This window comes from Pan paniscus, chromosome 14 (assembly GCF_029289425.2).
Source record: "Pan paniscus chromosome 14, NHGRI_mPanPan1-v2.0_pri, whole genome shotgun sequence".
Lineage (NCBI taxonomy): Eukaryota > Metazoa > Chordata > Mammalia > Primates > Hominidae > Pan > Pan paniscus.
In genome coordinates, this window is record NC_073263.2 from 20,051,673 (window position 1) to 20,065,953 (window position 14,281).

General features: G+C 49.2%; 1 protein-coding gene across 4 annotated transcripts in view; it reads right to left on the minus strand.

The window, feature by feature from the left end:
* Positions 1-14,281, minus strand: part of CRYL1 (crystallin lambda 1) — a 122,401-nt gene that overhangs the window by 18,814 nt on the left and 89,306 nt on the right. For all 4 annotated transcript variants that reach the window (XM_003833015.5, XM_063595902.1, XM_008958502.6 and 1 more), the window contains one exon: positions 9,458-9,652. In XM_003833015.5, coding sequence (XP_003833063.3) covers positions 9,458-9,652 — 195 coding nt within the window. The remainder of the gene's footprint in view (positions 1-9,457; positions 9,653-14,281) is intronic.

The window sequence follows — 14,281 nt, forward strand, 5'->3', positions numbered from 1 at the left end:
GGAGGAGAAAGCTTTACAAATATGCTTAGATGCCATTTCTCTGCCAAAGCCACCAGCCTTTCTGGAAAAGTCTTGCACTCCTGCTTTCCTTTTGGAAGAGCCCCACATTCCAACAGTTTGTCATGTGCATCCTAACCCATCTCGAGTGGTATCTACAGTCTTTCCAACCAAAGGGCCATGCTACTCTACGAAAAATGCCACTGGAAGTTTGATAGGGATTGCACTGAATCTGTAGATCACCTTGGGCAGTATGGACATTTTAACAATATTAATCATTCCAATCCATGAACACAGAATGTCCTTCCATTTATTTGTGTCTTCTTCAGTTTTTTCATCAGTGTAATTATAGTTGTCAGTGTACAGATATTTCACTTTCTTGATTAAATGTATTTCTAAGCATTTTGGGGGCAGCTATTGTAAATGGAATTGTTTTCTTGATTTCTTTTTCACGTAGTTCCTTGTTAGTGTATAGAAATGCTACCGACCTTTGTATGTTGACTTTGTATCCTGCAACTTTACTGAATTTATTTATCAGTTCCAACAGAATTTTAGGGTTTTCTATATATGAGATCATGTTGCCAGCAAACAGTGACAATTTAACTTCATTTCCAATTTGAATGCCTTTTATTTCTTTCTCTTGCCTAATTGCTATGGCTAGGACTTCCGTACTACGTTGGATAGAAGTGGTGAGAGTAGGCACCCTTGTCTTGTTCCTAATCTTAGAAGAAAAGCCTTCAACTTTTCACCATTGAGTATATTTGCTGTGGGTGTGTCACGTATGACCTTTATCGTGTTGAGGAACACTTCTTCTATATCTAATTTGAAGAGAGTTTTATTATAAAATGATGCTGAATGTTGTCATGTGCTTTTTCTGCATCTGTTGAGATGATCATATGGTTGTCCTGTATTCTGTTAACATGACATATCACATTTATAGATTTGCCTATGGTAAAGTATCTCTGCACCCTGTGATGAATTCCCCTTGATTATGTTATTAAATATAGGATCCTTTTAATGTGCTATTGAATCCAGTTTGCTAGTGTTTTGTTGAGGAAGGCCAGATTCTACTCTCTATTTGACTGGAGGCTCTCTCGGTGGACACTGAGTACTCACTGATTCATGGGTGTGGGGGTGTGGGTTCTTTTTTTTTTTTTTTTTTTGAGACAGAGTCTTGCTCTGTCACCCAGGCTGGAGTGCAGTGGCGTGATCTCGGCTCACTGCAACCTCTGTCTCCCAGGTTCAAGTGATTCTCCTGCCTCAGCCTCCCAAGTAGCTGGGACTACAGGTGCACACCACCACACCTGGCTAATTTCTGTATTTTTAATAGAGACGGGGTTTCACCTTGTTGGCCAGACTGGTCTTGAACTCCTGACCTCGTGATTCCCCCGCCTTGGCTTCCGAAAGTGCTGGGATTACAGGTGTGAGCCACCACGCCCGGCCGGGAATGGGCTCTGATATAGTTCTAGGGCTCCTCAAAATAATCTTTCAGTACTTCCCTGTAGATGAAAAATATCACCTCTCTCATTGCTTCTGGCAGAAGATCATTCATACAGAGCTCTCTGCATTTGAAGCCAACAAAAACACAGGTCTCAATTAACCAGGAGGCTGGTCCTAGCAACGTGGGTGATATATCCGCTCTAACGACCCTGCTGTCCCAACAGAGGTGCCACTGAGTGGCTGGACTGAGAAGCAGCATGCAGACTCTGTTGGAAAGGAGCTGAGGAAGAGGACAGGCACAGTGGAGCTAGGATGGTCTTCAGCAAACCTCCCGGGGACTAGGAGCTGGGATAGTCAGAGCCAAGAGAGCTCTCCAGTACCCTCTGGTAAGGCCCTTACTCCCACAGACACGCTGGCCACCCAGACTTCAGAAGGCGCAGAAGACAGAGGCCAGCTGAGCGAAGGGACAATGGCCCAGGCCATGTGAGAGAGGAAAGAAAGGCACAGCATCCTGGGGTGCCCGAGGGATCAGCTCTAAGCGGCACCTGGGGCTTTGGACAGATGCTGTCAGAGGAGACAGAGACTGAACAGGTCACAGAAGGAGCCTGGTAGGAGAAGCAGGGGAAAGACCCCCCAACCCCCTGCAGAGCCCGCACAGGCCTAGCCCAGGGCAAAGCTGGCAGAGGGAGAACACATCCTTTCTGGGTGATGTGAGCCTCAGAGCAACAGGAAGAAAAGGCAGCGCTGAGATACACGGAGCTCTGGAAGCCCCATCAGCGATTCACTCAGATGCTTCAAATGTTGTGTCTTAAAAAAAAATCCTAAACTCTTAGGGTTCAGTTTTCAAGTAGGTAAAATGTAGAACCCCTCCAGCTGAGGCATGGTGCGGAGGCCAGACTTGGCTGTTTCCTGGCTCCCCCAACTTCCCTACACGCTGGGCCCATCGCTTTATGTGACTTCGTGCCAAGACCAGGCAGATGTTGCCAATGTCTGCACTGTGCTATTTTACTCAAGCCTCAACATTTTCCCCTGGACACATTCCAGGTGCACCACAGTCTGAAGCAAACCACAGCAGTTCACTTCCAACGCCGTCCTTCCCCAGAAAAGCTGCCAGCAGGACCCCGTCTCCTGTTGGCGGTGGCTCCGCACAGGCTTCCTCTTGTCAAGCTCTGCTGCTTCCAGCCACAAGACTGCTGTTCCTGTCCTTGGCCTCAAAGCCTATGAAACGATGATGGAGCCCAGTTCTGCTCCTCCTTGGAGTGCCCGCTTTGTGCTGATTCTCTTCCAGAGTCGACATCTGAATAACCGTCAGTGAGCCTGCCTTGCTCTGTTATAGGGTCTCAGGGCACCTGCTCATGTTGACAATGATATTAGTGAAACGGCAGAGCCTCACCGGACTGCCAGAAAAGGACAGGCCACGCAGGCAGCTTGCTGAGATGGCTTCCTGCTCAGAAAATGAAATATGTGAGATGGCACCTTCCTGGGTATTCACGCAGAGGTGGAGAACTAGACCCATATGAATGTTGGTTGATAAGAGGAGAGAAGAAATCAAAGGACCATTCACCTCCAAGTGAACATAGCACATCTGAGAGAAATGTAAGCGGTAGTTACAGCAGCAAATTTAAACATTTTAGGCCATCTTCCCCCTAGAACATGTTCATGCCCTTGGCTCCCCTTTGTGTAACCTCCCAGTCTGCCAAGGAGCTTCTAATTTACATTCTAATTTCAGCATAACAGTTCATAATGCAGCGGATTATGCGCAAACCTGGCTGACAGCATGAGATCAGGCCCCAGTACACAGAGGCCCCACTGTACAGTCGGCAGGAAGGATACACCCAAGCACAGGCATTCAGCTACAATCAGCTATACGAGAGTGCTGTTTCTGGGTGTCCCTCCTGAGGGACCTGCTTCTGCCCACACAGGCCCATGACTCCTAAAGGGAAAACCTCCTAAAAGGAAAACCTCATCACAATTTGCATCCCTGCTCAGGAAATCAAACGGCTGGAGGCGGGTGGCTGATGCCAAGCATGCAAGCAGTATGACAAGGGAGATCCCCTGGGGTGTCACTCTCCAGCAGGTCCAAGCGGGGCAGGTCTGGCTGGGTGAGCTTTTGATTTACAAGAGCGATTCTCATCCTCTGTGCAGTTACAACCTATTGTTCATTCATTCTAATATGTTTGTGTTTTTAATTAAAAGTGAACTGTCTATCTTTATTTAAAAAAAAAAAAAAGAGGGTCTCACTATGTTACCCAGGCTGGTCTTGGACTCCTGGGCTCAAGCAATCCCCCTGCCTCAGCTTCCTCGGTAGCTGGGACTGTAGACGTGTGCCACCTGCCCAGCTACTTTTTTAAAATCAATTTTTACATCTTTTGGTATAACCAGAGGTATTCAGTGTCTTAAAACTAGGACTGTGAATCACAGCTATAGTGACCACATGAGAATCTCCAACTAAGCAGAAGCTGGTTAGAGCTGCGTGTGTATCTATTGTGAGCTTGCGGTCAGAGAGAAGGAGTCAGAAACAAGAGACACACATAGAGACACATACAGAGCCAGGGACGTGGTATGTGCATACAAATGATATTCAACAGAAATCTTTGAATAAGTTTGCCACAAAAAGCCTCATCTGCCAATTTTACTACATGATCTTTGAGATACACTTCATTAACTAAAACAATGTCTCCTAACAGTTGGCAGACATGTCTGAAATAAAGCTCAACGACGAAGTTCTGGAATCTCAGGGCTCCATCCAGATGCCCCAGACCACACCCACCCTGACAAATCAAGAGACCAAGAACTCAATCTCTGCGGCCCAGGCCCTAAGGACAGCAGTCCAGCACAGGGATGACATCATTCTGAAGGACAGGCAGAACCCAAGGTCAGCAATTTCCGAAGCTCATCACCACCAACTCACACCAGCAGGCTGAGAACCTGCCGAGGGTTGCAGATTCATTCCCAGGCACCTCCACATACCCTGCCTTCATGGGAAAGAATTTACAGGCAACAAACTTAGCTACTGTCCAGCCAAAAGTCTATTGTCACAACACAATGTCCTTCATTATGCTAATGCCTTAAAAATGTACACTTGAAATGACATCCCAGCCAATAAGATCATGTCACCCAGGGAGCACGCCTCTGGCGGGGGAAGTAAGTGTCAGTAGATTGTGGCCAGACATGTCCATCTGGCATTTCCAAGACCACAGGGCTGCTTCATCCCAAAACTGAAGCCAACTGGAAGAGAAACAAAACGGAGTGAACATCTGTGAGATGGCACAATAGACCTGGCTCCTTCACTCCCTTGAATATCCGGGTGTCCATTCTACCCCACGAAGATCTAAGGGCTTACAGAGCTGCAAGGGAACAGAGAGAGAATGGGTGATGACAAGGGAGCGTCTCATAGCCCAGGATGCCACAAAGACAAGAAAAGAAAATGCTTGTCATTCCTAGTGCTTTCTCTTTCTGACCTAGAAATGGCACTGGCAGCGTGGCTCCCCTCCACAAACCCCCACAGTGAGGGAGCCTCCCTGCCACCCCCGCCCCTTTCTTAGAATGTCTCTTTAATGCTCGGCTGCAGGTGTAAAAATATGGTCCCAGAGTGAGTGAGTGAGACTGAAAACGGGAAAATAAAAGGAAAAAAAAATCAATGAGACAAAAAGTTGCTCCTCAAAAAAAAAAATCAATAAAATTGATAAACCTCTAGCAAGAGAACAAAGACAGAAAGAGAACACCAATCACCAATTTCAGGAAGGAAACCAGGGATATCACTACAGACCCTGCAGCCATTGAAAGGATAAAAAGGAGGACTACCGAGAACTTTATGCTCTTAAGTTCAACGACTTAGAAGAAATGGACCAATTTCTCAGAAACGACGAACCATCAAAACTCAATCACGATGAAACAGACAATCCAAATGGTTCCATAACCATTAAAGAAATTAAATTCATCATTAGAAAGCTCCCAGAAAAGAACCCCACCCTGGCCTGGATGGTTTCACTGGAAAATTCTACCAAATATCTAAAAATGAATTAACAAAAATTACACACAATCTCTTCCAGAAAATAGGAGGAAGAACTGCCCAATTCATTGTATGCAGCTAGAACAGGCTGAGTATCCCTAATCTGAAAATCTGAACCCCAAAGTGCTCCAAAATCTGAAACTTTTCTAGCGCCAACATGACACTCAAAGGAAATGCTCACTGGAGCATTCCAGATCTCAGATTTTCAGATTAGGGATGCTAAAACAGTAAGTATATAATATTCCAAAATCTGCAAACATCCAAAATCTGAAATATTTCTGGTCCCAAGCATTGGGCTTCTCCACCCGTACGTCCTTGATACCAAAATCAAATAAAGATAATACAAAAAAAGAAATCCACAGACAAATATCTCCTATGAATTTAGATGCAAAAAAAAATTCACAACAAAGCATAACCAGGTTGAATCCAGCAATCCCAAGTAGGATTATTCCGAGTATGTGAGGCTGGTTGAACATGCAAAAGTCAATCCATGGGATCCCTTGTTATCACCACTTAGTGAGTGGCAACGCAGCTGACATCAGCAGCAAGACACTGTCACAGGTGGAAATGCAAGCCGTCCTTTCATCCTGCTCTAGCTCCTACCTCAAATTGGAGGTCAGACCCCTGGAAATTCACACTTTCATATGATTTGTGCAGAGCTGCCTCACCTGCAGATGGCAGGGGTGGCAGGGAACGGCATTCCTCCCTGACCTGCTGACCCAGTACCCACATGCCTGGACACAGGCACACAGCTCGTTTCCAGCAGGCTCCCTTAGCGCCCTGAACCAAGTCACCTGGCACCTCTCCTACCCTGGTAGGAGCATCCAGCTCTAATCCATTAACATGCCAAGCAAGGGTCAAACAGAAAAGGCTGTCAAACTTCAACTTGCTTTATGAGCCCAGAGGATCCTGAAACAGAAGCGCCCACACCAGTGAGTCCTAGAGGAGCAGTGAGTCCTAGTTGCCCCCCACCAACGCTCATTCCATTCACTACAGTCAAGGCTCAGGAGCCAGGCACTCCGGCCACACATGAAACCCACACTAGGCCTCACTGAGGAGAAGCTCTGCAAGGCCTTTGGAGCTTTTCAACTTAAAACATGCACAAGCCTACTTAGTCTCTTCTGTAAAACTTCCCCAATTCTGCTCCTTTTCTATTAAAAGTTGCTCTTGAAAGTTTTGAGGCAAACTTGGAAAACACCAAATCTAAGCTCAACTATTGAAAGACTCCAAAATGCAAATTCAAGTTCATCTGGCTTGGAAGTTGTGAGTCAAAGGGGTGTCATTGCACCCTGTGTTCAACTGTGGCTTGGAGCAACTATACAGATTTGCAAGACGGGGAGGTGAGGCCCTGCAGAGGTTTGTTCACTTTTGCTGACTTGCAGTATCTGGCATGGAAACCGGCCACAGCAGCATAGATTTTCCTACAATAAAATCAAGAATCCTTAAACCAACCCACCAGAACAGTGTCAGGTACACCACTGTCTGCTAGGTGGGAGGCACACTGTAGCCAGCGCAATCATGGTAGGCAAGATTTCTCTAGGGCCACACTGAGACGAGGCACGGTTCTGCCGCGCAGCCCCAGAGCCTTATGGAATACAGGGCATCCAAGTGGATGCTCAGGTGCGCATGTCAGCGGCTACTTCAGGAACAAGGTCATGACCAGTGTGCCAGTGCTCCAGTTCCAGCAGGCTCCCCTAGCGCCCTGAACCAAGTCACCTGGCTCCTCTCTTACCCTGAAAGCATCCTGGCTCTACCCAATTAACATGCCAAGCAAGGGTCAAACTTCAACCTGCTACTGGAGTGCTGGCACGGTGGTTGTGACCTTGCTCCTGAAGTAGCTGGCCAACGGAGGTGCTGCCGCTGAGCGGTGATGGTCAAGGTCAGCACCACGACAAGCCCCCTCCTCCTCCCCGAACTCCTCCATGCTCCCTCTCTGCCAGCCCTGCCCCATAACTAAAGCCCCTCACACCCTGGAAGTCATCCCTGTGGGGCTCGGGGTGCCTGGTAGTGCCATTCCCACCCCACCCCTGCCAGGAGAGGACCTGCAGTTTCTAGAGCTGCCTTGGGCCCCACTACCTGTAGATAATCCTTATTTTTAGAAACAAATTATCTTCTAGACTTTCACCAAGGTAATTCTTTGGGTTTTACTCACATTTTCTTAATTTCCCATTTCTCTTGACCTCTTCCTGTTCTGTCACAAACTGTATCCTGCTAGATTTTGGCACTCAGTTCCTTACAGGGACTCCAGGCATCTGAGTCCCACAGCAGCCAACACAGAGACATATGCAGGCTTCACTTTCTCAGGAGGTATGTCACCGTGGAAAGCCAGGAGCAAGAATGTTCCCGCTAGCCAGTAACACAATGTCACTCAGGCTGCCATGACCCATGAAGAGGGACAACCAAAAGCAGGGTGGACATCATGAGTCAGCAGAACTACCAGAGCAGCCCAACTCACCCCTCCACCTGCCCTCCTCCAGCAGCAAAAGGAAACACCAGAGTCCTCCATGGCTCTTGCAATGGAGAGTTCTTTGTGTACACCTCCCACCCGATCCCCTTACACCAGAATCCCAAACCCTTCCTTGAATGGGCTCACACCTTTCAGATTGGAGAAAGCAAGAGTTTACTCAGTGCGCTAAAATATCTTACAAATAAAAAGCTGAGATTGCCTGTAAAACCCCACAAGGTTTAATTCAACAAGTGAACATGGGCAAGGAGTCTAAAGTTGTTCCCCTTTTCTAGACAAATGGAAATATTTTAAATAAATCTCCAAAAAGGTTCTGATAGATCCGTGTTTCTTTAAAAATACCTTGACACTGACTGATATTCAAGAAATTACTAAGAAATTCAAACCGCCGCCCTAACAGTGGAAACCCGAGCACTGTTTCTTGAAAATACAGGAGCCTTAAGTGGATTTAGACATCAAGACACAGAATCGAGGCAACCGCATGGCAAATGCACCCGGCAGTCCAGTCAGACAATGTACCTAACGGGGATTTGGCCCAACACGAGAAGCAGGCTGCGGGAGGCCATGTCTGTCATGCACACCTGCCTGGTTTGGAAGAACTGCTGGGAAATTGAAATGCAACACTCAAGGAAGCTGGGGCACAGTCAGCTTCCTGGTTGCCGTCTCAGGCAAGGCTCGGTGTGTGTCCTTGCGAGTCCAAACAAGGAACTGTGGAGCCAGGTGCAGATGACTCGAGCCCGAGCAGCGTCCTCCCTACGCTGTGCAGCTGGGTACTTCCGGCCCTTGAGCCTTCCACAATGTTTTTGCAACACAGGCGTGGGCAGAGTCTTGCCTTCCCCCTGCAGAAGCCGGGCAAGTGCCATAAGGGAGGTCGGACAGTTCCACTCCCAGATCCCGAGACTTCTCCGCCTCGTCCTGGGGTCCAGCTGACCTATCTCCTCCAGGCACCATGGCCCCTCATGCAAATGTACACGAGAATGCGTGCAGCCAGGCCATTTCTTCACCTCCATGTAAAATCCTTTCATTAGAGGATGATGTTAAATATATTTACATATCATTTCCTCTTTATAGGTAAGACAAGCATTTACTCTAACAAGCCTATTCATCACTTCTTCCTCAAGCTCTTGAAACAATTAGGTTCCTTCAGGAGACAGAAGTTTACACAAAATATAATTTTTTTCCTTTTGAAAAATTATAACACTGAGGGGTAAAAGCTGACTCTGTGGGAAAATGCAGTGGGCCACATAGGTTATTATGTCTAATGCTATGAAAGGGCAGGAAGGAGAGAAGCCTGTCATCGTGTCCTGGTATCAGGTGACTGTAAGAAGAACCTCTCAGGCAGACAGTGAATCGCTGCATTTTATTTTGGTTCTAAAGGTGGCCCTTGGTCTCCAGAATAGAGCAAGAAGAAGCAAGCAGCCTCTGACTTTCCCAGCTTCCAGGCTGCCCAAGGAACAACTTTCACTGTCCTGCTCAACTTTGAGAGGGAGGGAAGAAGGAGGGAGAAAGGAAGGGAGGGAGGGAGAGAGGACGGGCACACACACCTCCACTAGCCGCCAGGCCTCGCTGATGATTGCATATTGCAGGCGGTTCAGAACGAAGCCGGCCACCTCCTTCTGGACTCGCATGGGGCACTGTCCAATCTTCTTCATCAGGGCGTGGGTTCTGTCCACTGTCGTAGGGGCCGTCTCCGGGTGGGGGACCAGCTCAACCAGCGGGATGTAGTATGGCGGATTCACCTTAGGAGAGAGAGAGAAGTGGGGGAGTCAAGGAGATGACCCTGGGTTTGGGGAACTGCACCCACCCTGAATGGTCAGGAGCAGCAGATGCATCTTTGGAATGGTGCCTTTAGATTCAGTGGCCAACAACAAGATACTTGAGAAAGAAATTTATTCACAAAGGAGAGAGAAAAAGGGAACCTGATGCAGAATTGTGTGGTTTTGTTTAAAAAAAAAAATACCCAAAATACAAAGTTGGAATTTGGAGGAACAGTTTGCTATCCTGTATGTTTACGGCTAATCTTCAAGTCCCTGGCCTCCCCAGGACAGAGTTTCTCTGCTCCCATCTGTCTTGTCTTCAAAGCTTCCTCCCAGCCCACCACCCCGCAGAATCATGTCTTCCCATCTGCAGTCACCACAGGCTCTGACATTCTTCTGTGTCAGTGTTAAAAATTATTAGCAAGCTGGGTGCGGTGGCTCACACCTGTAATCCCAGAACTTTGGGAGGTCGAGGTGGAGGGATCACTTGAGCCCAGGAGTTCAAGACAAGCCTAGGCAACACAGCGAGACCCTGTTTCTACAAAAAAATAAAAAAATTAGCTAGGTGTGGTGTTGTGTACCTGTAGTCCCAGCTACTTGGAAGGCTGAAGTGGGAGAATCATTTAAGCCCAGGAAGTGGAGGCTGCAGTGAGCCATGATTGTGCCATTGTACTCCAGCCTAGGTGACAGTGCCAGATCATCTCAAAAATAAATTATTAGCAGTGTCTTCCCAAAACCTGGTATTTCCTTAATTCCTCCATATTGTACCTTAAGTGTCTGCCTCTTCCAGTCTAATGTCACCTTCCTGCTCTAGAAATCAACAGGCATCAACACACCTCAGCAGCCCCAGCACCCCGACGAGCCCAACACAGGAAGGCATTGTCCAGGTGAGCATGCCCCGAGGGAGGACCCTGGACTTCGCTGTTCAACTCTGGTGTTCTTGGTTTACTTTGAGAAACTGTTCTTAGAGATTCCTCACAGAGAGTTATCAAATGTCCAAAGAAAACAGTGCCTGGTAGAACCTGACTGGCCTGAGCACTGAGCCAAGTATACCACAGCAAACAGAAATGATGCTTTTCAATCGGTTTTCCTCCACTACATGGGTGATAGGTAGAATGTCACATTTGCTAAGTGATGCTTCCATGAGCAGAAGCTTCCATTTAAAGATGACTCCCACAGAAGAGGAAAGGAGAAATAAGGGCCATCCTGGGCACCTGCTCTGCCCTCTCAGGAATCAAGAAAAGATGGCTCCTGTTTCCAAATAGACAGATGGTAAATCGATGCCTCGGTTAAACACCTGTCACCTACTGAATTCTTATGGAAACGCTTAACCTCTGACCTTTTGAAAAATGAAGATTAGAAGAACTGGAAGTGTGTCTTTCTCAGATGAATTTTACCTTATTTTATATAAAGCAGGCATGCTGGGATTGGGGTCTTTCAAACATTGTAAGCCTCACTGGTAGCAAAAACAGACTGAGACAAGGAGTTAGAAAGCATTTCTATGTACAACTCACCAGTTCCCTCCTCTCAGTCTTCTCTGCGATTTTTCCTGCTCACACTTTCACTGAGTGATGGTGACCCCCAGTCTGCCACAGTGGCCCATCTGTGCCCACTCCCTGGTGTCACCACCACCAAGACTTGAGGACACAGAATACACCTGCATGTCTCACACAGATCCCAGCCTCACCCTGGCCCACATCTGCAACTGAGTGCTGGACGCCTTCCCTTGGGCACACCCCAGCACAGACTTGTCTCATGTGGGTTACCCCCATGGTCCCCAACCCTGGCAGGCTCCTGATCTCAGTGAGAATGTGTCACATCCCCACACTCAAGTCAGTACCAGGAGAAACGTTCCTGGCCCCTGCCTCTCCCTAGCCCCTCTCACTTTCCATTGACAGGTGAGGCCAGCTGGACTCCCTGGGTCAAGGGTGAACTTGGGGAGCTTTTCTGTCTTACAACAGGATTGTAAAATGCACCAATCAGGAACTTTCCTGTCTTACAAGAGGATTGTAAAATACACCAATCAGCACTCTGTAAAACGCACCAATCAGTGCTCTGTAAAACACATCAATCGGGGCTCTGTAAAACGCACCAATCAGCACTCTGCAAAACGCACCAATCAGCGCTCTGTAAAATGCACCAATCAGCAGGATTCTAAAAGTAGCCAATCGCGGGAAGGATTGAAAAAAGGGAACTCTGATAGGACAGAAATGGAACAGGGGAGGGGCCAATTAGGGAAAAAAAGCTGGTCACTCCCCCCACCTACCCCTACCGCCCACCCACACCCACACGCGCCCCCACATCCACACGCGCCCCCCCACCCACACCCCTACACCCCCACCTGCAGCGTTAACCCACTCTGCTGTCTTTCCCTGCTGTGGAAGCTTTGTCCTTTTGCTCTTCACAATAAGCCTTGCTACCACTTACTCTTTGGGTCCGTGCTATCCTTAAGAGCTGTAACAATCACCACCAAGTCTGTGGTTCACGAAGTCAGCAAGACCACAACCCACCAAGACCAACTCCGGACACACCATCAGTTACTGAAGTCCTGTTACTTCTCTTTACTCTTCTCTCAAAAAAAATCATTGCCACTGCCACCCTCAGCTCAGGGCTCCCGTTTCCATATAGATTCTGCACTCCCTTCATGGGACTCCTGCTGGGGTCTCAGCCCCTCTATCTCATCCTCCCAGAGCAATCCGTGTTGTAGCGGGAGCCTATCAAATCCACAGCAGCAGCAGAAAGCTAGGTTCAGATGCCGCGGCTGGGGTGGAGCAGTGGAAAGTTAGTGTTTCATAGGTAGGAGGTTCAGTCTTATAAGAGGAGAAAGTTCCATGGATTGTTGGTGGTGGTGGCTGCACACCAATGAGAGTGTCCTTAATGCCTCCAAACTGCACACTTACAAATAGTTAAGACGGTAGATTTTGTTATGTATATTTTACCACAGTTATAAATTTTAAAAGTAAAAAACAGGACTTTGATCATGCCTTCTCCAGCGAAACATCTTGAAGGGCTGCCCAGCGCCCACCGTACAAGGCACACGGCTGACTAGGACGCAGGGGCCAGCGACTGGGCCCCCACGCAGCCCCCCAAAACAGACTTCCATTCACACCGACTTCCATCCACACCTCCGTGTCCACCTACGGAAGCCGCCGCAAAAGGACCTTCGAGGTCTCCCGGCTGGGGCACAGTCTCCCTAACCACAGCCCTCAGCCTCTGGCCCAAGAGGTCAACCTTGTCAATAAGGTCAGGTGCCCCTTGAATTTACCACAGTAGAGGGGAGGAGAGGAGGCGAGACAGGAGAGGAGGCAGCTCCCCCGCCCCAAACCTTCCATGTGGGAGTGTGCGAGGTGGACTCGGAAACACGCCCCCGAAAGGGTTAGACAGATACAACGGCAGCGCAGCGCAGGGGCCTGGGCCTGCGCAGGCCGGCGGAGCACAAGGGACGCATTCTTCCCCGCTGCCCGGGCCCCATGTGACCGCGCCGACAGCGCGGCTGCCCACAGAGACTCCCTTCACCCCCGCTCCGGGAGCAACCAAAACGGCGAGGCCCACAGGGCCGACAGCGCCCTCGCGGGAGGCAGCCGGGCTGGGGCCTCTTGCCAGCCCTCGGTGTTCGATGCTTCACGGGTAGCCCATCCTCTCGGCGGCGCGCTCGCAGGGAGGGCTCAAAGGCAGCTCGGAGCGGCCGCAGGGCCGTGCAGATGTGCAAAGAGACGCACAGAGCACGGGCGCTTTGCAGACAGCAAGCCCATACATCCAATATTTACCACCAATACCAGGGCAGATGACTTCGGTGTGAGACGTGAGGTGAGTTCGAAAAGGCCACGCACAAGCAAGGGGCGGGGGAGAGGGCTAACTGGTGGCCTCTCCCCCAACGCCCACCGCACGCCCCAGTCTGCCAGCCGCGGCCCCCTTCCCAAGCAGGCCTGTCTATACAGCACAGTACTTGGTGGGCTCCGAAGACCACACCAGCCCTGTCGGACCATCGCCTTCCCAGACTGAACTAAGGAAGAGAAAAAAGCAGGGAGCCTCTTTGTAAAGTGTGGCTAAACTATCAGTAGAAAACTGCCACTCTGTCAATGCTAACATAGAGCTCAGTAAGGACTGAGACTGCAGTGCAACATGCACACCGTTGTCACCCACAGGCCCCAGCCGTCACATTCTCCTCCCTCAGCCCCTCCACGTGGGAATTCCGGAGTCACTGCCAGGAGGAGTTGAGGAAACAGCACAAAAGACACTGGAGAAGAAAATGTCCAGAACAGAGCCGGGCCCAGCCTCTTCCTGGGCCTTCAGTGTGGCCGTCAGCAGCTCTAGTCCTGGAAGCCCACCCTAAAACCCAGCCTGAACTCCTGCGCTGGGAGTACGAGCCCGCCTGGCCAGCGCCTTTCCCCACTCACTGAGGGAACACGTGGCCGTGCAACGAGGGTTGCAGGCTTCTCTGTGTGGGCAGAGACAAGCAACCTTTCCAATTTGCTGAATATCCACTTTGGCACGGCATGAACAAGCCTCCTTTTTCTTCATCCTATTTTTGGCCCAGGCAGAAATCACTAATGATTGAAACAAAGGGCCCCAAGCAGGGACTGGGGGCTGCAGGGTGGGCTCCTAGCTGGC